The sequence below is a fragment of the Oncorhynchus kisutch genome, unplaced genomic scaffold (assembly GCF_002021735.2).
Source record: "Oncorhynchus kisutch isolate 150728-3 unplaced genomic scaffold, Okis_V2 Okis05a-Okis16b_hom, whole genome shotgun sequence".
NCBI lineage: Eukaryota > Metazoa > Chordata > Actinopteri > Salmoniformes > Salmonidae > Oncorhynchus > Oncorhynchus kisutch.
Genome location: NW_022261982.1, coordinates 247956 through 271123, shown reverse-complemented (window position 1 = coordinate 271123; position 23168 = coordinate 247956). Strand labels below are relative to the sequence as shown.

Sequence of the window (23168 nt, the reverse complement as noted above, 5' to 3'; positions counted from 1 at the left end):
TATCAATGTACATATCTGGCCATATATGGATGTTAAATGTTACTTTATGGGTTTGTTATGTCTTTAAATGATATCTTTACATTATAAACCAAAGTCTATCAGAATTCCAGTCATTCTAATAAATGTTACAGTAAGTGTAACTGATGTTGTTTATGATTTTGTTGTCATGGAGGACTGATTGGTCTTGAAAAATAGATGCTGCGCTCATGGAATGACGTGTTTTGAGCACTACTGAGAAGTGCTATTTACATGTGAAAAATGAATGCCATATGCTGCATTTGCTATAGGTCTATGGTTCAACCTTTTGTTGGTGACACGTTGATATCTTGATAATCCACAGATGAAACAATAACCAAACGGTCACCCCACTTCTGTTTTGGTATGGGGATGGGCCTGGAGAAATGGAACCACTCTCAGATTCATAGACAGAGTTACAAGGACTGACCCTCCATGATATTAGAAGTATTGTTTTGTTATGAGGCTACACAGTGTTTGTTTACATTGACAATGTTAGCAAACATTGGAGGGGAAAAAAGGTTATTTTTTGGGTTCTAATGGAGTTTGACAGTTGAACTAAGCTCATGAGACATTTATAAGTTATATTCTTCAAGAATCTATGGATATACAGAACCAGTCAAAAGCTTGGACATCTACTCATTCAAGGGCTTTTCTTTATTTGGATGATTTTCTACATTGTAGAATAATAATGAAGACATCAACACTATGAAATAACACATATGGAAACATGTACTAACCAAAAAGTGTTAAACAAATCAAAATATATTTTATATTTGAGATTCTTCAGTAGCCCCCCTTTGCCTTGATGACAGCTTTAGAAGTAGAAAAATGGATATAGAAACTACAGATTGCCCCTTTAAGTCTATCAAAGGTGTACGAGTTTGAACACGTGTCCATTAGGCCTATGGATTTAAAACATGTATCAGCATGAATTAGATTGAGAAATAAAAGCCCCACTGTTATTCCATAGGCTGGGATCCACACTGTACAGCTGTTGCAAGAGCACATTTTTCACTGGCTGTCAACTGGTTTCAAAAACAATGATTGATAGTAAGTTCGAACTTCTTGCATTCAATCATTATTGGGTTCAAATACACACTTAGATTTGTGAACAGCCATCCTCAACAACCACAATCCGTTCGGCGCAAATAGCTAAATGAGAGAGCAACAGTATGAGTCACATCAATGCCCTATGTAGATATCAATAATAAGGAATATCTGTATCGCCGTAAACTACATCAAGCGTTTATTCAAGTTGGATCATCTTTGGATGCCGACAGCAGTCGCACCATTGGAAGACACAGCTTGGACTGTAACCTATAAAAACCTATTCCTGCTCTTTTCCCACAATCCATCAAACACATTTGGTGTGTCATCATAGTGGTCTCTGATTTATGGCCAGAGTCGCTCAAGTGGAACAAACTTAAACTTGCGCCTTTTCAATGCTGATCTGAATGTCATAGAGAAAACAGAAAAGTGTGAATTTAAAAGTAATCATCTGGTTTTTTAAAAGTATCTGTAATCTGGTTATAAGATTTTTGCTGGTAATGTAACGGATTACAGTTTTTTGTAATTCCTTACAACCGTGTGTGTGTGTGTGTGTGTGTGTGTTTGTGTGTGAGTGCATGCATAATTACGCTGTGTGTGTGTGTGTGTGTGTGTGTGTGTGAGTGCATGCGTAATTACGCTATGTGTGTGTGTGTGTGTGTGTGTGTGTGTGTGTGTGTGTGTGTGTGTGTGTGTGTGTGTGTGTGTGTGTGTGTGTGTGTGTGTGTGTGTGTGTATGTTTGTGTGTGAGTGCATGCATAATTACGCTGTGTGTGTGTGTGTGTGTGTTTGTGTGCGAGTGCATGCATAATTACGCTGTGTGTGTGTGTGTGTGTTTGTGTGTGAGTGCATGCGTAATTACGCTATGTGTGTGTGTGTATATGTGGATTTGTCTCATTTGACCGTTGATGCCACTTTCCTGCATCCATCAGCACATTCCTATCCAGACGCTGAAAGTTGTGATGTTTTTTTAAAAGCATCAATAACATCCCACCTGTTCTGACCGGGTTTGAGGTTTTATTGAGGTACACTCTCATCTGATCACTTGGCAGAACAACCCTGGGGCCTAAATAAAGAATGAATGAATCAAAATAAGAGTCTCCGGGCCAACGTGTTGCTCTCACCTTTGCAGATGGAATTACCTGAAAAGCTGTTACAAATCAATATAATCAATGCAATCAGCTAACTGACATAGGGAATCTCCTGCCAGGGAGTAAAATGCCCAGCAGGGATCTCTCAATCTCTCTCCTGCTAATTGCCCCCAGGGGGGACGTTAGTGCGTAGCATTTTGTACACTTAATTAAATTAGATAGCGCTAGCACTACTGCTACCAGCCAGGACAGGTTTCAGGGACCCGGCCGGGAAAGAGAAGAGGGAGAGCATTCGCCTTGGCGCGGCGCCAGTAATTAAGCCGATACCTTTCCTGATTACGCCAATCCCCCTTAATGAACTCATTATGCATTTTAACCTAAACACTTCCCGGAATTAATGAGCATGCAAAAAGCCGGCTCTTAAAAAATCTCCCCTAGCTGCAATAAGTGGAAGTCATAACTCACACACTCAATGGGCTGGACATAATGCCCATATGTTTTCGTTTCCTACTCTCCTCTCTCAGGGCAATAGAGCCAATTTAAACGTCTTTGGGAGTAGGAACCTGTCCAGTGTCCAGAAACAATCTGATCCAGTCTTTCATAGGGCCATTATGGGATCAGGATTTTTCTCCAGCCAAAGAAGCAACACATCTGATTCAACTACTAAAGTCTAGATTGAAGACTATGATTAGTTGACTAGTTATATCAGGTGTGTTACTGCTTTGGCTGGAGAAAGAGTCTGCTGCACCCACTTTAAAGATAAAATCAGACACCCTGGCCATATTGCCTACTCACGGAATGTACTGTTGAGGTTAGAGGGACTGTTTAACTGACACACACACCGGAATCCCCACATCTCACACACACACACACCAGAGTACCCCCCCACTACACACACACACTCACCAGAGTAGCCCCCCATTACACACACACACACTCACCAGAGTAGCCCCCCACTACACACACACCAGTGTACCCCCCCCACTACACACAAACACACTCACCAGAGTAGCCCCCACACAGTCAACTAGGCTAGGCAGGTAGTGATGAAGTGATGATGATTTAGAGAGACGTGGGAACAGTGCAGGGTGGGAGCAGTTCAGAACTGACCCATAATTCCCAGCTCATTAAATAATTCACTAATTGATTCATCACCAAATCAATAAAGCATCCAGATAGTTTATGGTGTGAGCGCCACTCTGAGTACGGGATGGGGGGGGGACTAATTACGGTATTGGGAATAGACCTTCACAATGAAACACAAAAACACACCTAGACAAGACTTACACACACACACGTCCATGGCCTTTATGGACTCACAAAGGAAAAGAATAGGAAGGTGGATGTTGAAATGGAACCAGCATTGTGTTGACCTTGTACTGGTATTGCATGACATCATCCGGCAGATGATGGTGAATATAAAGGTAGTGGACCAATGGGGAGGGCCCCTCTCCTCCTCAACCTGCTAGGCCAATGGGGGTCCTTTTCCTCCGCTCCTCGACTGTAAACACAGTCTGTGTGTAATGAATACTGTCCCAGGGGAGTCTGGACTATGGGTGGGCCGACCTCCTGTATGGGGGTGTATTTGGTTGGGGAAAACGTTAATTAAAGTGTAATGAATTCCTCTAGTGTTAGTGTGTGTTTTCTTGTGTCAGTCGTTTCTGCTGTGGGTTATGTCTGTGAGGTTTATGACCGTCTGAGATTGATTAGGATGAGGAGTGAGGTACGACGTCACTTTGACCCTAGTGAGCCACAGGGCTGTAAATCCAGGCGCAGTAAACCGTTTCTGATAATTGTTTCATACCTTGTAGTCCGCACACACAGCCCATCCAAGACTGAGGCTGTGCGTACACACTTAAGGCAACGTATAGGGCTGTGTACACAGCTACAAGCTACAGGTTCTCTGGCCTGCACTCTGCACATTATCCATGCCTCTGTCATTGAGCTTCCAGCGGCACCTTCTGGTTCTCTCTGGCATCACGCTCATCCTTTCTTCACTGCCAACAATCCCATAAGTCAAGTTTAAACATGTAATTGTAGTATAGAACTTTAATTTCCAATGAAAACTGCTGGCCCTGCCTTTTTTATCAACAGCAAGGGTAGGTATTGGCAACTGTAATGTTATCATGGAATGTGGATGTATTGGAGTAAAAGGAGAAGGGACAAATCAGAATCAGTACCATTTTATTCCCTGGTGTTTATCAGAGTAGAGGTTTTGCATATGTTCACATATTGAGTGAGTCTTTATCAGCTCTACAGGTCTGGCCAAACTAAGACAACCTTTTGAGACCCCGACTCCCTCTGCTTTGACCAAGGTGTAGGACACGGCTCCCCCGAGTGGAATAAAAGCCACATGACAACATCTAGAAAGTCAGGCCCTCAGACAACTCTAAAAGTACATGAAAAGGGCCTCTTATACATAACAAATTAAGATGTACCACAAATGTTAAAAAAAATAAAAAAAATAAAGTAATGCCCATAAAACATCAATCTTATGAGAAACAAGCAACGCCTTCAGTGTTGTATTAACAGTATTATGAAATTCCCTATTATTTTATCATAACATCTCAAATTCCTGGATGGGCTGAATTAGGCTACAAACAGGGGAAATAGCCAGCAGCCATTTATAGTTCCAGTACATTCTACATTGTTCCACTGAAATCATCAATAACGTCTGTATTCCAACTTCATTGTCTTATTTAGAACGTGTTCATATAGCATATACATGGACAAATAAATCATTGCTCCTTAAATAGACACACACACAAATAACAGCCTAAAAAAAGCAACCATTAAAAAGTTACTATCAAGCAACTGTAGTGAGAGTTAACTGAGCAAAACCTGCTGAGATTTAAAACCAGATGATCTTATCTTCCTGTTGACACTCAAAACAGAATCTTGTGAGGTATTGCCAAATACATACAGGCCTAAATCAACGTGTCATGAATGGAAAATAGAGAATTGTTACAGTATAGCATTATGTCATGATAACAAATAAATACAGTTACGATGGAAAAAGTTCAAGGATGAATCAAGCAGACCTGGGTTCAAAATACTATTTCAGGTATTTCAATACATCTCAAAACAATCAGATGACCTATATTTGAAAAAACAAGTAGATGAATATTGGAATGTATTTGGAAATACACTTGGAAATTATGTTAAAACACTCAAATACACTCCCATGCATTTAACCCAGGTATTTGAAAATAGTATTTGAAAACACTTTCAAATACAATTTGGTTGATTATTTGGTTTTTAAAAATAACCATTCAAGTACTCAAACAAATAAATAACATTTGAGCTGTGTATTTGAAAATACTGAAATATACAGAAAAAGTATTTAAATAACAAATACTTGTGTATTGAACCCAGGTCTGGAATCAAGTTATTAAAATCCCTTTGAAGCTGATAGAAGATATGGCTGAGTACATTTCCATGGAAACCGTCTGTCTGGAATTTACCATAGGTCCTTTTCCTGGTCCGGGGCCCCCTTCAACTGTATGATGGTAGTTTAACCCACGGGGTTTCCTATTCACTAGCAGTCATAAAATGGCTCCACCCAAATCTCAATTTCCCCAAGGTGAGCTGGATGTGGAGTTGACCGACACTGTGTCAAAGCATATTGTTGCACATGCATATAGAGGACAGTGAGGACTTGTGACGTAAGTCTATGTGGTTTCAACTGCAGAATAGCAGTTGTGTGTGTATGGGGTAGGATCCCCTTCTAAGACTAGAGGAAAACGACGAGGTCAGGGTCGCCATTACAACAGTCCAGAGGTCATAAAGTTCAAAGTTCATCACCCACAGATGTTGGAAGCAGAGAGGAACCAGGCTTGCCATGGTTCCCCGATCAGGAGCATCATACCATATTGGTCTGTGTGTTGGGGCTGGAACACGTCATGTCCTGTATCTGATCCAAGATCCAGTTGACGTCGGGTCTTTCCTGGGGGTTGGACACCATGATGGAGCTCAGCAGGTTCTGCAGGCTTTCAGAGTAACTGGAGGGGAACAACAAAAACATCCATAAGACACTGAGAAACTACCAGAGTAACTAGAGAACAATATATACTGAGAAATTACCAGAGCAACTGAAGAACAAACATATACTGAGAAACTACCAGAATAACTGTAAAACAAATATATACTGATAAACTACTAGAGCAACTAAAGAACAAATATATATACTGAGAAACTACCAGAGTAGCTGGAGAACACATATATACTGAGAAAATACTAGAGTATGAGCAATCGAGGGAGAAGGGCCTTGGTGGAGTGCTGCAGAGATGGAGCTCTGTCAGACCATCAGGTTCTTGGTCCCCTCCCTGACCAAGAACCCGATGGTCTGACAGAGCTCCAGAGTTCCTCTATGAAGATGGGAGAAACTTCCAGAAGGACAACTATCTCTGTAGCACTCCACCAATCAGGACATGAGGTAGACTAGCCATATGGAAGCCACTCCTCAGTAAAAGGCACATGACAGCCCGCTTGGACTTAACCAAAAGGCACCTAAAGGACTCAGAACATGAGAAACAAGATTGTCTGGTCTGATGAAACCATGATTGAACTCTTTGAAAAGAATGCCAAGTGTCACATCTGGAGGAAACCGGGCTCCATCCCTACGGTGAAGCATGGTGGTGGCAGCATCATGCGGTGGGGATGTTTTTCAGCGTCAGGGACTGGGAGACTAGTCAGGATCGAGGGAAAGATGAGTGGAGCAAAGTACAGAGAGATCCTTGATAAAAAGCTGCTCCAGATCACTCAGGACCTCAGATGGGGTGAGGGTTGACCTTCAAACAGGACAACAATCTAAAGCACACAGCCAAGAAAACGCAAGAGTGGCCTCGGGACAATTCTCTGAATGTCCTTGAGTGGCACAGCCAGAGCCCGGACTTGAACCCGATCAAACATCTCTGGAGAGACCTGAAAATGTGCAGCAACGCTCCCAATCCAATCTGACAGAGCTTGAGAGGATCTGTAGAGAAGAATGGGAGAAACTCCCCAAATACAGGTGTGCCAAGCTTGTAGCGTCATACCCAAGAAAAATCTAGGCTTGAAATCACTGCCAACGGTGCTTCAACAAAATTCTAAAGGACCTGAATACCTATGGAAATGTGACATCACTTTATTTTTTTAAATAATACATTTGATAAACTTCTAAAAACCTGTTTTTGCTTTGTCATTATGGGGTATTGTGTGTAGATTGATGGGGAGGGGGGGGCAATTGTATCCATTATAGAATATGGCTGTAACATAACAAAATGTGGAAAAAGTCTAGGGGTCTGAAATGTTTTAGAATGCAGTGTATACTGAGAAACTACCAGAATAACTGGAGAACAAAATATATACTGAGAAACTAACAGAATATCCGGAAACAAATATATATTGAGAAACTACCAGAGTAACTGGAGAATAAATATATACTGAGAAACTACCAGAATAACTTCAGAATAAATATATACAGTTGAAGTCGGCGTTTACATACACCTTAGCCAAATACATTTAAACTCACAATTCCTGACATTTAATCCTGGTAAAATTCCCTGTTTTAGGTCATTTAGGATCACCACTTTATTTTAAGAATGTGAAATGTCAGAATAATATTAGAGAGAATTATTTCTTTCAGCTTTTATTTCTTTCATCCCATTCCCAGTCGGTCAGAAGTTTACATACACTCAATTAGTATTTGGTAGCATTGCCTTTAAATTGTTTAACTTGGGCCAAACGTTTCGTGTAGCCTTCCATAAGCTTCCCACAATAAGTTGGGTGAATTTTGGCCCATTCCTCCTGACAGAGCTGGTGTAACTGAGTCAGGTTTGTAGGCCTCCTTTCTCGCACACTCTTTTTCAGTTCTGCCTCCAAATTTTCTATAGGATTGAGGTCAGGGCTTTGTGATGGCCACTCCAATACCTTGACTTTGTTGTCCTTCAGTCAGGAAGTCAAAGCTTGGTCGTTAATGGGTCTTCCAAATGGACAATGACCCCAAGCATACTTCCAAAGTTGTGGCAAAATAGCTTATGTCTTGAGATGTTGCTTCAATATATCCACATAATTTTCCTTCCTCGTGACGCCATCTATTTTGTGAAGTGTGCCAGTCCATCCTGCAGCAAAGCACTCCCGCAACATGATGCTGCCACCCCCGTGCTTCACAGTTGGGATGGTGTTCTTTGGATTGCAAGCTTCCCCCTTTTCCCTCCAAACATAACGATGGTCATTATGGCCAAACAGTTCTATTTTTGTTTCATCAGACCAGAGGACATTTCTCCAAAAAGTATGATCTTTGTCCACATGTGCAGTTGCAAACCGTAGTCTGGGCTTTTTATGGCGGTTTTGGAGCAGTACCTTCTTCATTGCTGAGCGGCCTTTCAGGTTGTGTCGATATAGGACTTGTTTTACTGTGGATATAAATAATTTTGTACCCGTTTCCTCCAGCATCTTCACAAGGTCCTTTGCTGTTGTTCTGGGATTGATTTGCACTTTTCGCACCAAAGTACGTTCATCTCTAGGAGACAGAACGCGCCTCCTTCCTGAGCGGTATGACTGCTGCGTGGTCCCATGGTGTTTATACTTGCGTACTATTGTTTGTACAGATGAACGTGGTACCTACAGGCATTTGGAAATTGCTCCCAAGGATGAATCAGATTTGTAGAGGTCTACAATTTCTTGGCTGATTTCTTTTAATTTTCCTATGACGTCAAGCAAACAGGCACTGAGTTTGAAAGTAGGCCTTGAAATACATCCACAGGTATACCTCCAATTGACTCAAATTATGTCAATTAGCCTATAAGAAGCTTCTAAAGCCATTATATAATCTTCTGGAATTATCCAAGCTGTTTAAAGGCAGTCAACATAGTGTATGTAAACTTCTGACCCACTGGAATTGCAATACAGTGAATTATAAGTGAAATAATCTGTCTGTAAACAATTTTGGGAAAAATGACCTGTGTCATGCATAAAGTAGATGTCCTAATCGACTTGCCAAAACTATAGTTTGTTAACAAGAAATTTGTGGAGTGGTTGAAAAATGAGTTTTAAAGACTCTAACCTAAGTGTATGTAAACTTCCGACTTCAACTGTATACTGAGAAACTACCAGAATAACTGGAGAAAAAATAAACTACCAGAATAACAAATATATATACTGAGAAACTTCCAGAGTAACTTGAGAAAAAATACATACTGTAAATTGTATAAATTCCATACAACCTATGAAAAGGCCAGATGAAAAATGCTTAAATCTATCCAATCCTTTTAGATCTGCAGGAGTGCCTAGGTGGTAGGCGCCTATTTGGAATCAATAAATTATATTTTGCTAGCCTTGAAAGTTGAGCGGGTGATGGATTGAAGAGTAACTAGGGGTTGACTAGCTAGGGGACTGACTGACCTGTAGGGCTGAGGGATGGTGACTGGGGGTTAGAGTTATCTTGCCAGGGGGACTGACTGACCTGTAGGGCTGTGGGATGGTAACTGGGGGTTAGAGTTAGCTTGGCAGGGGACTGACTGACCTGTAGGGCTGAGGGATGGTGACTGGGGGTTAGAGTTATCTTGCCAGGGGGACTGACTGACCTGTAGGGCTGAGGGATGGTAACTGGGGGTTAGAGTTAGCTTGCCAGGGGACTGACTGACCTGCATGGCTGAGGGATGGTAACTGGGTTCTGGACAGCAAGGGCCACACTGTCTCCCTTCTGGAACACCATGTCATAGGGCCCCTCCAGGAACATCATGCTGTACAGTACACAGCCCAGAGACTGGAGAGAGAGAGAAAGAATGAGAATACGGTCTCTACAAGGTCAACAAACACCAGGGATGATGGAGACAGAGAGATAGCAATCTAACTAGAGCCCAACATGTTGACTACATGGCTGGAGTCAAAACCGCATCGCACAGTGCAATGGTAAAGACAATCTCTGTTATGACAAATTGGTCTATGTTATATCGATTGTACAATACTGACTGTTTCCACCGACCAAAATAAAGTGAGAAGGGGGGGGGGGGGGGTTAGTACGCTAATGTGCGTTACCCAGATGTCTGTACGGTCATCGATGACACAGTGGCTCTCCACGTTAAAGAGCTCAGGGGCGCGGTATGATATAGTACACCTCTGAGCTGCCCAGTCCTGTACTGTCATGGCCTCCCTGGTCCCCTTGACCTCCATCCTGGAGCGGTTCATAGAACCCAGGTCCATCAGCAGCGGCCTGTCATCCTCCTCTAGGAGTACATTGGTAGGCTTCAGATCTCTGACAGGAGAGAGGAGAGGTAAAGAGAGGGATAGAGATAGAGAGAGCCTCATTCTAATTTGAACCACTAACCATAATCGTGTGTGTGTGTGTGTATGTGTGTGTGTGTGTGTGTAATAGCAGTATCAGCCTGTACCTGTGTGCGTAGCCTCTGTCATGCATGGCCTTCAGTCCAGAACAGATGCCCTGTAGGACCTTCAGGATGCGTCTCTCTGGCATGAAGCTGCCCTTGTCCCTCAGCTTCTCTAGCACTGACCACAGACTGCCCTTCTGTAGGAGCACCCACACCGAGGCGTGAATACAAAGATGCATACATACACACCTTTTCATTTCCACGCTGTAAAACAGTATATCGGCAGATGTATTGGTATCTTTTAACCCCCCCCCCCCAAAAAAAAACGGTATCGGACCCCAAAAAAACACCTGGGCTCTAATACGCACATACAGGCGTGAGTACATAGACATGCGCACACACGTACACGTACCTGAACGTAGGGCAGCAGTATCCAGGCCTCACTCTTGCCCCCCCTCTCTATGAAGGTGTGCCCTGCCAGGCCCAGGATGTTGGGGTGGCTGAAGAGACGGTGCATCTCCACCTCCGTCTGAGCCTCTTGGCAACCCTCCCGGTCATGGCACAGGATCCTCTTCAGGGCATAGAAACGCCCGTCCTGCACCCCCTCCACCAGGTCCACATAGCTGAACCCTCTAGAATGAGGGGAGGGATGGAAGGTAAAAGACGAAAGAGAGAAAATAGGGAACGACAGAGGGGGTAGATAAGGAAAGCAGGAGAAAGTGGAGAGGCAGACAAAACCAGAGTCCTGATCAGTAAGATGTAACGTTACAGAAGACTGAAATACAAATACATGTGTGGGAGGGACCGGGATGATCGTCTGCCATGTAGAATAGGTAACAGTGTTTCACTGATGCGGACGGTTTTACCCTTCATCTAGTTTCTGGATGAAGTAGTATCTTTTGTTGTCAATGGTGATGGAGCCGCGGGAACAGATACACAGGGTCTGACCCATCCTCTCTGGGGCATAACTCAACACACCAACACCCAGATGGACTGAGAGAGAGAGACACAACCCATATTTATTTATTTTCCATTTTGTACTTTAACGATTTACACATCGCTACAACACTGTATACAGACATATGTCATTCAAAATGTCTTTATTTTGGAACTTGTGCTTTGGCAATGTAAACATGTTTCCCATGCCAATAAAGCCCCTTAAATTGAATTGAGAGAGATGAAGTGCATACGAGGTAAAAGACCAGGTTTAGTGGAATTGAAAGTGAGAGGTCAAGTGGAAAGCGATGGGAGATAGAGGGCGAGTATGGGATATATGTGTAAAAAACATACTGAAACATGAAATCCAGTCCATTCCACTATGTTCCAAGGATGGATGCAGTGTCAATTTCACTTATCAAAATGATTCACTGTCACCTGTGCTTGATAATAATTGTGGGTGTTTATATTTGTCTTATTTACACGTGTGAATTGGAAATGTGTTTTTTGCATATCACAACTCCTCCTGAGACAACCTTGTAGAGTGGGGTTACGGCCAGGGTCCGACATTGTCGACGGGGACCCTGGCGAAAGTAGGACTAAGTGCCTTGCTCAAGGACACATCGGCAGATTTGTTGACCTTGTCGGCTCGGGGATTCAAACTAACAACCTTTCGGTTACTGGCCTAACTATTCAAACGAGCAACCTTTCGGTTACTTTCCTAGCCGCGCTACAGCGACTCTTGGTCCTAAACCTTTTCAAAAGTGTACGGTTTTGTTTAGTAACGTGGCACACCGGTATGAGAATACAAGCTAACTACAAGAGGGCAGCATGCAGCTCAATCCTGATCAGCCAATATTATCTGATAGATATTGATAAACGTGTGAGGAAAATACATGGGGATATTTGCGTTTGTTAGCGGTGGATATATAAAAATTACCTTCTGTTATCGTCCTGTTTTCTGCTGGCTACTTCCGTGTACATAAAACGCGTAATGATGACGCAGGCCTGTGAGCTGCTGCCTTCCAAAATGGGAACTCGGAACAGTAGGAAAGATTTGTTTCTCTTTTGGTCCATTCAACAACAGAGCGATACGATCCTTGTTTCAGCAGGATGTTGTATCTATACCTTATGTCATGCCTTATTGGAATGGATTTATTGATAATGTCTGTTGGAAAAAAGTTTGGATGTTGCCCACACACATACCTACTTGTTAACAAAATTAAGGAAGTTTCCTTTAAAATTATTCATAAATATTATCCTGCCAACCACTATATGAAGAAGTTTAAGGAAAACATCAACTCAAATTGCTCCTTTTGAAATGACCACCCAGAAACAGTTGTGCATCTTTTTTGGCATTGTATGCATGTAAGAAAACTGTGGCAAGACATCAATAGGTTTATAATTGAACACATTTATGAAGATTTTACACTATTGTGGAGAGATGTACTGTTTGGATTCTTTACATACAATAGAAATAAGCGGAATCACTTTTATGTAATTAATTTCATTATTCTTTTGGACAAATTTCATATACACAAATGTAAATTCACAAACAGAAAACCACATTTTCGTACCCTACAAAAAGAAATTGAACTGTATTTTAAGACGGTTAAATGCTCTACTAACAAAAAAGCTGTTAGAATTGTAAATATATGCATGTCCCTTAAGGTCCTTGTGTAATTGTAATGTGATATTGTACCCCCTAGCGCGATTGTCCATTGTTTGTAATCTATGTATGCTTGTGTTCCCTCATGTGCTTTATGTATTGATTTGTTAATAAAAAATAAAATAAAAATATATATAAAATGGGAACTCGGAAAAATACAAGGTAAAATCATGACGTCAGCGATCTTCAGGTAGCTCTAGGTTTAGAGGCCCGAGTTGGAAGACAGTTCAAATCGATTTTTCCCAGTCGGAGCTCGTTTTTTTCCCCCGAGTTCCAAATTGTTTTGAACATACCGGAGTCGGAGATTTCGGAGTTAGTTGTTTCGAACGCGGCACCAATCGAAGTTTCTATTATATCGACAATATAGTCAAGTTAACATTAACCATGGAAATACATGTCCTCAAAGACGGAAGGCAGGCGGGAGGAGGCGAAATCATTCTACGTAGCACAAGGACATATACGCGTGTGAACAGGCCATAGCGATGTAGTACTTGTTTTTGTATCCGTGCCATTATAGCGTACGTGACCGCATGGGGAGCGCCATTTTAAAGTACTAAATTATCTTAATCTTGGTTGATTGTGCCTAACGCATGGGAATCTCTACCCAGTTGACGTTAAAATGACGGAAGCCCTCAACGGCAATTCCCATGCTTCTGCCATGACAGGCACAGGTCCGATAAAGTATTTTCTCATGCCTACAAGCGTTTCCCCTTGGATGTAAAATAAAACGTCTCAATATGGCCACCTGCAGGCATTTGGTCTAGTGCTACGTGTACTCTACACCTGTTTATGAAGCATGTGACAAATATTTTGAAGCATTTTGCGTCCACACATTAGTGCATTCGTAACCTAACGAAATTTCTATTCGATCAAATAAGCCTCACGTAGCAAATTAGTTAACTGTTTTGTTGAACACTCATTGACCTCCATACAAAAGTTCTTAGGCTTAATTCCCGGGAGTGGTTTTGGGCCGAATTAAACTTCTCAATTCAGCACTTCCTCTGGCCAAATCAAGTATTTGATTAAACCAGAGCACTACTCAGTGGACTCAACTTTGCTAAGGTGGGTCTCAAATCAAAAGTATACCATCCATATATCCACTTGTCACCTTTGGGCTATTCTGTAACAATCTAAATAAACTAGTTTTGCATTATGGGGAAAATCTTCCACGTTAGTCAACACTACAGGTTATCCTTGAGATTCTCACCTTCTCAAAACACATTGAGAAGGTCAGAAAGGACAGACCCCTGGCTTTCTCATCCAATGGGGCTTGACAGTCCACAGGAGTATGCAATTAAGACAGTTACCTGACCATAAACGTATTTTTTCAAGGCACCCTGCGGCTACATTTATATCCCAAGAATTCTCTGCTACTTACCAGGCCATTTGTGTGGCCGATTGCACAGACCGATGTTTTATGGGCGTTTAATAGTCATTTAGACAAATTACAATGAAACCTAGTGTCAGGACTGGAGGCAGTTGTGATTGATTAGAACCATTGAAAGAGGTGAACAGGTTTAACTGAGATAAAACTTTATTTACAAAGGAGGGGATACAGCCACAACAGTAACCTGGTGCGATAACTCTTAAATAAGACATGGCAAAGAAAATAATACAATCTGCAGGGATAACCAATAAATTATTTTGGGGTAACTTAACATGCAATGCAAAATATCCAAGACTGTTACTGAATTACATTCATTAAGACCCAACACCATGGGGTTTAGTTGGCTAGTTTGTTTTCTGATTGGCAGTAACTTTAGTGTTTAGGATAGATCTGAACGCACAGAAGTACCATGAACATTTTTATGGAGACAGCTTAATCTTCAAGGTTCTGCATGGTTCCATAGTCAACCTGGGAAAATAGTGTCAAACATGGATGGATGTGGGGTCTTTGGTGAAGAAAACACGATTGATGACTTTCGACAAGGGAAGGAGCAGGCCGTTCCCCACTTCATGGTCAAGTAAAGGCAGTTCTATCTCTCAGTGATACGTAAGCCGACCGAGGACATATCCCTCCTTTGAACTTTCTCCTAATACTCCTCTCCCTCCTCGTCCTCCTCAAATGAGTCGATTCCGACCTCTTCATAGTCCTTCTCCAGGGCAGCCATGTCTTCCCTGGCCTCAGAGAATTCTCCCTCCTCCATGCCCTCACCCACGTACCAGTGCACGAATGCCCGCTTGGCATACATCAGGTCAAACTTGTGGTCGAGACGCGCCCAGGCCTCAGCGATGGCTGTGGTGTTGCTCAACATGCACACAGCTCTCTGGACCTTGGCCAGGTCACCCCCTGGCACCACAGTGGGTGGCTGGTAGTTGATGCCTACTTTGAAACCTGTAGGGCACCAGTCGACAAACTGGATGCTTCGCTTTGTCTTGATGTTGCCGATGGCCACGTTGACATCCTTGGGCACCACGTCTCCGCGGTACAGCAGGCAGCACGCCATGTACTTACCGTGGCGAGGGTCGCACTTCACCATCTGGTTGGCGGGCTCGAAGCAGGAGTTGGTGATCTCAGCCACAGAAAGCTGCTCGTGGTAGGCCTTCTCGGCTGAGATGACAGGGGCATAGGTGGCCAGGGGGAAGTGGATGCGGGGGTAAGGCACCAGGTTGGTCTGGAACTCTGTCAGGTCCACGTTAAGGGCACCATCGAAGCGGAGAGAGGCTGTGATGGAGGAGACAATCTGGCTGATGAGCCTGTTGAGGTTGGTGTAAGAGGGGCGCTCAATGTCCAGGTTTCTACGGCAGATGTCGTAGATGGCCTCATTGTCGACCATGAAGGCACAGTCAGAGTGCTCTAGGGTGGTGTGGGTGGTCAGGATGGAGTTGTAGGGCTCCACCACAGCTGTGGACACTTGGGGAGCAGGGTATATGGCAAACTCCAGCTTGGACTTCTTCCCGAAGTCGACTGAGAGACGCTCCATGAGCAGGGAGGTGAAACCAGAACCGGTACCTCCTCCGAAGCTGTGGAAGACCAAGAAACCTTGGAGCCCCGTACACTGGTCAGCCTGTCAAGACACAAAACTCATCAACATGTTTTCTAGAAGGAAAGACCAAGCTCTGGTAAGACACATTCAGGCTAGATTTATGCAAGCCAAGGCTAAAACCATTTCTGATAAAACAATGAAAAACCTTTTAGTTATCCTAATATCACCATTGAATCTATCAAATCTGACAGTTTCTCTCACCAGTTTACGGATCCTGTCCAGCACTTGGTCGATGATCTCCTTGCCGATAGTGTAGTGGCCACGGGCATAGTTATTGGCTGCGTCCTCCTTCCCTGAGATCAGCTGCTCGGGGTGAAACAGCTGGCGGTAGGTACCTGTCCTCACCTCATCTGAGAGAAAGGGGAACAGACTAGGGTTAATTAGTCTGGTCTTGATGCTTGTTTTGAACTGTACACCATATTGATGAAGACCTCCTCCTACACATTCCCAGTGTCAATCAGTCAGTGGATTTTCTCTGCCAGATCCCTCCAATACTCACCAATGACAGTGGGCTCCAGGTCTACAAAGATGGCGCGGGGCACGTATTTCCCTATGCCCGTGGCGCTGAAGAACGTGGTGAAGGAGTCGTCAGTGCTACCAACCGCCTTGTTGTTAGGCATGGTGCCGTCCGGCTGGATCCCGTGCTCCAGGCAGTACAGCTCCCAACAGGTGTTGCCCATCTGGACTCCAGCCTGACCCACATGCACAGAGATACACTCACGCTGGAGAGACCGGGAAATATAGGGTTAGTCAAAGAATTAACTTATGGTTTCTTTGAACAGGTACAAAACATTGACTACACAAGGAACCGATGCATTGACAGCAGTCTGCACTGGATGGAGTAAAACTTGGTTGTAAATGTCACCAATGATAAATGGAGCCAGTGGAGCACCCCTCCAAACCACTCAGTGCATAAGAGTCTGAGGTCAATTAAGGATTTGGGCAACCATTTTAGCACTTGTTTATCTGCTGTTTCTCACCACCAAGTGGCAGCACTAACACTAGTGGTTCCCAACCAGTACTAGGTTCCCTGGGGGAGCTATGCCGATACAGAGGGTACTTGAGAAGACTCATGAGACCATAAGGTTACTGGTAGAATGCACATGAGGGGGTACGTCTGGCAGGGCAAAATTCAGTTGGTGGTACAATAACAGAAGGTTGGGAACCACTGCTCTACACTGAGGAAACAAACCTAACCTGCCCATGTCTGAGTGACAAAGGACAGGTGAGCCTGAAAACAGTGGGCGGCATGATCTAGCTAGTTAAAGACAAGCCACCGGAGGTATGAGCCAAAGTTATAAGTCGTGTGTATATTTGCATGGTGACCCAATTTGTTTGCAGTGTTTTGAAACGGGACTATGACTACACTTCCTAGCATGGCTTAGCCAACTCTGCAGTGAGTCCATCTGACCTACTTTAGTACTGAACTGTATGCAGCTACCGTCTCAGAAGCCTAGCCACGTCTCAGTGTGACTACCGGTATTGACATAGCCATTAACCACGTCTGAACCAATGTAACTGATCTACACTGTACAAAACATATGAATACCTGCTCTTTCCATGACAGACTGACCAGATGAAAGCTATGATCCCTTATTGATGACACTGTTATGATAGTAGATGCCAGGCACACCGGGTTGTGTCAAGCACTTCAACATATGTGTATAAAGAATGATCCACCACCCAAAGGACATCCAGCCAACTTGACAACTGTGGAAAGCATTGGAGTCAACATGGACCAGTATGGAACACTTGATACCTTGTAGAGTCTATGCCCTGAGGAATTGAGGCTGTTCTGAGGGCAAAAGGTGGAACAATTATAAAAGATGTTGCTAATGTTTTGTACACCAACTGCATTTTACATTTATACAGGAGTCTGGACACCCCTTCAGATTGGTGGATTCGGCTATTTTTGCCACACCAGTTGCTGACAGGTTAATAAAATAGAGCACACAGCCATACAATCTTCATAGACAGACATTGGTCTTACCGAAGAGCTCAGTGACTTTAGTCTAGGGTCGTTTCACCGGTTGGGCTAGGCCCCTTTGCATACATTGACATTCTAGATGATTCTGTGCTTCCAAATTTGTGGCAACAGTTTGTGGAAGGTCCTTTCCTGTTTCAGCATGACAATGCCCGTGCACAAAGCAAGGTCCATACAGAAATGGTTTGTCGAGATCAGTGTGGCAGAACTTGACTGGCCTGCACAGAGCCCTGACCTCAACCCCATCGAACACCTTTGAGATTAATTGGAACACAGACTGCGAGCCAAGCCTAATTGCCCAACATCAGTGCCCGACCTCACTAATGCTCGTGGCTGAAAGGAAGCAAGTTGCCGCAGCAATGTTCAAACATCAGTGGAAAGCCTTTCTTAGAGTGGAGGCTGTTGAGCAGCAAAGGGTGGACCTACTCCATATTAATGCCCATGATTTTGAACTGAGATGTTCAAAGAGCAGGTGTCCACATACTTGGTCATGTAGTGTACACATTCCATAGAGAAGGCAGCACTTGATATCTATATTCACTAAGTACCAAACAGAAGGTGTGCGTGTGAGAAATTAGTCAATTTTGCAATGCAGTATTGGCAGACGGCAGGATAGTTGAGGCTAGACTGCAGTGACACCATCCAGTCGATTAGACTCTTATAGCATTAACAAAACAGCCATGCTGAATGTGTTACCACAATGTGCATCCCAGTAGTCCATTACAGCCTACTCTCCTTATATTCTTCCTGTCATTTAGGCACCACACCCCTGAGGAGAGAATGTCACTAGATTGAGATACACCCCCCTCATTGGAATGCCAACTTGGACAGAGGTCATTAGATATTATACAATTATGTGAATTTATTTAACATTACAGCTTCGCAAGGAAACAAGGTCTGATAAGACATCACTAGAATCAAGGCCGAACTGGGAGGTTTGGCAAGTGGCTACCCTACCCCTTCAGAGAGTCATTGAGCTAGCGAGTAGCGACAATGCTAACAGGAGCTGACGAGTCTGCATCAAGGCCAAAAGGCCCTCCACACCCTACTGAAGTATTTCCAGAGAACAGGCCGAGGGGAAAGCACTGCCAAGGATGAGTGAAGCTGATAATAACAAGCGTATCATTTCTGAATCGCAGCGCACCAGAGGTAGAGCTGGCTACAATACAAACACCAGTCTGTCCAAACTGACTGACTATACAGAGAGATGGGAGCGAGACATTCAAGAGAAACGAAAGTCAAGGAAGATAAGTACACGAGACAGTGACATGACAAGAGGACGAGTCTGGGAATGTTGTGTGGTTGTGTGTTGGCAGTACTTATGAATCAGAGCGTTTTGATTTGCAAAGGCCCAGCTATAGACAAGACCACCTGCCACAGTAACAGGAGAACAGACACCAGCCAACTAGGCTTTGCCCTCTGGTAGAATCATTTCCCCTTAAGCTAGGTTTAACTTTCAGTAGTATCAAGGGCAATTATTTAAATGGAAGAATCCACATAATGAGAATAGGACTTCCTTTTATGAACTGTAACTTTGTAAATGATTTTTTCCCAGTATAGTAAGAGGATGTGAAGGATACGTTAGAAAACCTCACTTCACTCCAGATCTGAATCTACTACAGGGAGGTCCTCGTGACATCAAGGTCTTACACCTGCATGTTGCTACACCCCTCCACACATAATGTACTACTGTTATGACTCCACTCATGTAGAGACCGGGGCCACGATTGTCAGCCATTTCTCCAGCCTCCTAGTTTGACAGAACAAGCTGGGTAGGGTGGGGGGAGGGGTGGTGACAGGGATGTGAGTGTGTGTGCCTAGTTTAGGCATGACAGCTAGGTCAGCACTGCAGCCAGCTATTTAAAGGGAGGTGTCAATCATGACCCCATCCCCCCACTGTGTGTAGCCCCTCCAGACCCCATTCTACTCCACTGACCCCTTTCTGTGGGAACAACCACATGGTGTCCTGAACCTCTAGTTCAGTCAGAGTTGATGTTCAGGCAGTCCCTAGTTCATATCAGATTTAAGAAACTAACCTCCACCCTGTTGCATTTGTCAGGGGCTGCCCTGATTTGCTAAACCACACACTTGAAACCTTGTAGGAGAGTCTAGTGCAGTCCCATGTGTAACTGTGATAGCTAGTTGACTCAGTGACTGTTTGCTCATGATATAATAAGCCGTTAATGTTACCAAATAGGCCAGTCAGGTACATGCAAGGTTATGGTATTCATTTCCTGTATTTTAAACTCGTATGGTGATATGACCGTAGAGTACAGTCTAGATTAACAAATAGTTTGTGCAACTGCAAGTCCACTGAGACACTTGGCAACAACATGGCTGATGGACTAACCGCTTGTGGCTTGTTCAGTAGCTAGTAAGCAACCCCCCTCCAGCTTCCTGTTCTGTCCCCTATGGGGGCCTTGTGTTATACGGGAAGACATATGGCTTGGAATTCACACCCAAACAAATAGCCTCCCTCTCCTTTCATAACATTCAAATGAGATGGCAGGTGTTTGAAGAGACCGCATTATGGCCAGAGAAGTACATGAACTGGAATGGATCATAAAGGCTCTTTAACCCACATTTAGTAGTATAAACCTTAACCTCACAATCAGACAGTCTGCCATGTGCTAGTCTGAAATGCTGATCTACTGGGCTCTGCGTCACTCCTAACCTCAGATTTCCCTTTCAAATCAGATTACTGAAGGTTACCCCATCACGACTAAGCATGTATGCATAGTCACAAGATTTCTGAGAGGTGTAAGTCGAATTCCTTGATATATTTTATGATTAAATCACATGGGCAGGATGTGAGGTAATACAAATGTGAGCCATGTCCTAAAAAACTCTGTGGCAACTTGGTGTGAAATGTTACTTTGGGACAACTATTACAATGAATCTTTTTTTTGTAAACTCATTGTAGACGTAACCTGCCATACTACAGTAGATGGTGAATCTGTGGTTCATTAGTAGTCGTTGGCATTTGTTCAGACTGAAAAGCACTACATAGAGAGAACGTTCCCAGTTTTGCGCAGTAGACTAGAGCAACAGGAACAGTAGCTGACTAGGCCTACAGTCACCCATGAGAATACACACGGACCCGTGGGAGCCACATCAGCATTTAAAGCCAGCAGAGCAAATAAACACACCCATAACCACACTGGCCCCACCGCCACTATGTGGAAACGGGCAACTCCTTTAACCATTCAAAATGGCAGGAGGCTGCGTCAAGCGCCAAATGACAACTTGATAGTAAATGCAGATACCTATGAAATGAGTCATTATTATGAAATAGGACAATTATGGCTCAGGTGACGCAATTTAATAATTAAATGCATTCTAGTAATAGTTGTGTCTACTGCGCCAGTCGTGTTTGAATTGAAAAGCAAAACGGCGGGCTAAATTGAACGCGCAGCAAAATGGATACCTATCATGACGCACCATGTTATCAGAACAAAATCATATTATATAAAAACAGGTGAGTCGTAGCGTAGGCTGTACCTACACATATTATAGATAGCATAAACATTACTATACAGGATGGACTACAAAAACATTAGAAATGTAGCCTAATTCATACAACTCAACCTTCACATTATTACAACTTATGCGTCGAAGGCAATGTTGAAAAAAAATAAAGGTCTCACCATTTTAGATTCTGTTTGTCTTCGTTTCCGTAGAAAAATAAAAGTGTTGGCGGTATAACCTCTCACAGTGAACCTATAATGGGGTCTCCGTGAGTATGTTTTAACTGCGTGTGTTACTGCAATCGGTTTTTATAAACTACGAAGGGCGGGGGTGGAGTTTTGGACACTCCCTCTTCTCTCATAGGTCGAGCTCGTTTCACATGGCCCGGTGCTCCGGTTAGGCGGAGTTGGTTATTTTAGACCATTCTAAGTAGGCGTAGTTGGATATTTTAGACGATTCCATTGGCCCTTAACTGATATCCCCAGTCACCGGGCCATGCAAAACGAACTCCTCCATACACAGATTAGACCTCAGGCTAGGTAGGAAAGTACAGGACAGAAAAGGTTAGCTGTACCAAAGACGATATATTACATTGACAAGATAGCCGAGTGTCCGCTCTAACAATGTAATTACATTTCCCCAGTGATTGAAGGCAGGCGAGACCATTCTAGTCAACGAGAGGGCGCGTGACCAATAGGCACAACTAAATTGTTGCCGGAATGCCACGTGAATCCACTTAAATCAGTACAGCCTAAACATTACGAAACTTCTATTCTACCAAGTAAGCCTCACGTAATTCAACACTCGCTTATAGACCCCCTCCCCACCCCCATACAAAAGAGGGCTTATATCACGTGGACAGATTTTGGGCAGAGTACATCCTCTCGTTTCACCTCTTCCTCTCTGTCTTTGCGCAATGAACTGCCTTCGGGTTTTGTTTGCTCCTTGTTCGCCACTAGATGTCAGACTTGTCTAGTGATCTGCTTGTTGGTCCTTACCATGACGAGGACGCTCTTCTGCCTGCAACAAAATAGGTCAACGTTGTCCCTGGGCAGACAATGATCTGAGGTCAGGTATGTATTTTCCTCCCTAATTTCTCCATTAGGAATTGAGGAGAGTAAAATTATCCTAGTTCTGTGTCTAAGGGACCATTTTTGGAGCTGTCTTTCTGTGCATGAACAAGGTGGCAGTTTTGATTCCAGTAACATCTGTTTCTGTGGTTAATAAATGAAAGTTGAGAGGATACACTTTTAATACTTTAACTTTGTTGCAGTTGAACTCAGTTTTATCTCTCCTATCTAAGTGGTTAGCTGTACTATAGATCCCTGCCCCTGGCCCATGAGGCATTGGAGGACCCTTCTCTCTGGCTTTTGGCTATGAATGAAAAAGTTATAATCCTCAAACAAGGCTTGAATTCCTCCAGATAGGCTCTTCATCCTACCCCCCCCCCCCCCCCCCCCCCCCCTGTATTTTGAGATAGACGGAACGATAGATCAAAATCTTTTTCATGTGCATCGTTTTTCCCTCCTACGGTGGACACTATGGGGCTAAGGATTTCTTTCCCCTTATCTTATGTACGGGAGTTAGACCGTAACCCACTGGCCATGGGTTTAAACTCTAACCCACTGGCCATGTGATTAAACTCTAACCCACTGGCCA

At 43.5% G+C, this 23168-nt stretch overlaps 2 protein-coding genes across 4 annotated transcripts; both read right to left on the bottom strand.

The window, feature by feature from the left end:
* Window positions 1-4323: 4323 nt before the first annotated feature.
* LOC109878273 (serine/threonine-protein kinase 16) lies at window positions 4324-12493 on the bottom strand. Of its 2 annotated transcripts, XM_020470515.2 has the most exons (7): window positions 12342-12492; window positions 11332-11458; window positions 10878-11097; window positions 10529-10662; window positions 10176-10392; window positions 9782-9903; window positions 4324-6157 (listed from the first exon to the last, which is right to left on the bottom strand). In XM_020470515.2, exons 2-7 carry the CDS (start codon window positions 11415-11417, stop codon window positions 6019-6021), a joined length of 918 nt encoding a protein of 305 aa, XP_020326104.2. In that variant the 5' UTR covers window positions 11418-11458; window positions 12342-12492; the 3' UTR covers window positions 4324-6018. The 2 variants fall into 2 exon arrangements, with proteins under 2 accessions (XP_020326104.2, XP_031669506.1); XM_031813646.1 differs by lacking the exon at window positions 11332-11458 and having other exon boundaries at window positions 12342-12493.
* A 2093-nt stretch (window positions 12494-14586) lies between these two features.
* LOC109878275 (tubulin alpha chain-like) lies at window positions 14587-21876 on the bottom strand. 2 transcript variants are annotated; one of them, XM_020470517.2, is made up of 4 exons: window positions 21689-21876; window positions 16557-16779; window positions 16259-16407; window positions 14587-16078 (listed from the first exon to the last, which is right to left on the bottom strand). In XM_020470517.2, exons 1-4 carry the CDS (start codon window positions 21689-21691, stop codon window positions 15104-15106), a joined length of 1350 nt encoding a protein of 449 aa, XP_020326106.1. In that variant the 5' UTR covers window positions 21692-21876; the 3' UTR covers window positions 14587-15103. The 2 variants fall into 2 exon arrangements, with proteins under 2 accessions (XP_020326106.1, XP_020326107.1); XM_020470518.2 differs by lacking the exon at window positions 21689-21876 and adding an exon at window positions 17005-17010.
* Window positions 21877-23168: the final 1292 nt, after the last annotated feature.

What these genes read in the sequence shown, in the direction of transcription:
- LOC109878275 (XM_020470517.2), bottom strand. An exon ending in CCTGGAGCCCACTGTCATTG is followed by an intron (nt 16,408 to 16,556) that starts GTGAGTATTGGA and finishes CCTTTCTCTCAG; the next exon opens with ATGAGGTGAGGACAGGTACC. An exon ending in TGGACAGGATCCGTAAACTG is followed by an intron (nt 16,079 to 16,258) that starts GTGAGAGAAACT and finishes GTGTCTTGACAG; the next exon opens with GCTGACCAGTGTACGGGGCT.
- LOC109878273 (XM_031813646.1), bottom strand. Translation starts at nt 12,478, where the DNA reads ATGGACCAAAAGAGAAACAAATCTTTCCTACTGTTCCGAGTTCCCATT. An exon ending in AAACAGGACGATAACAGAAG is followed by an intron (nt 11,098 to 12,341) that starts GTAATTTTTATA and finishes CCCTCATTCTAG; the next exon opens with AGGGTTCAGCTATGTGGACC. An exon ending in GACAGAGGCTACGCACACAG is followed by an intron (nt 10,393 to 10,528) that starts GTACAGGCTGAT and finishes CTCTCCTGTCAG; the next exon opens with AGATCTGAAGCCTACCAATG.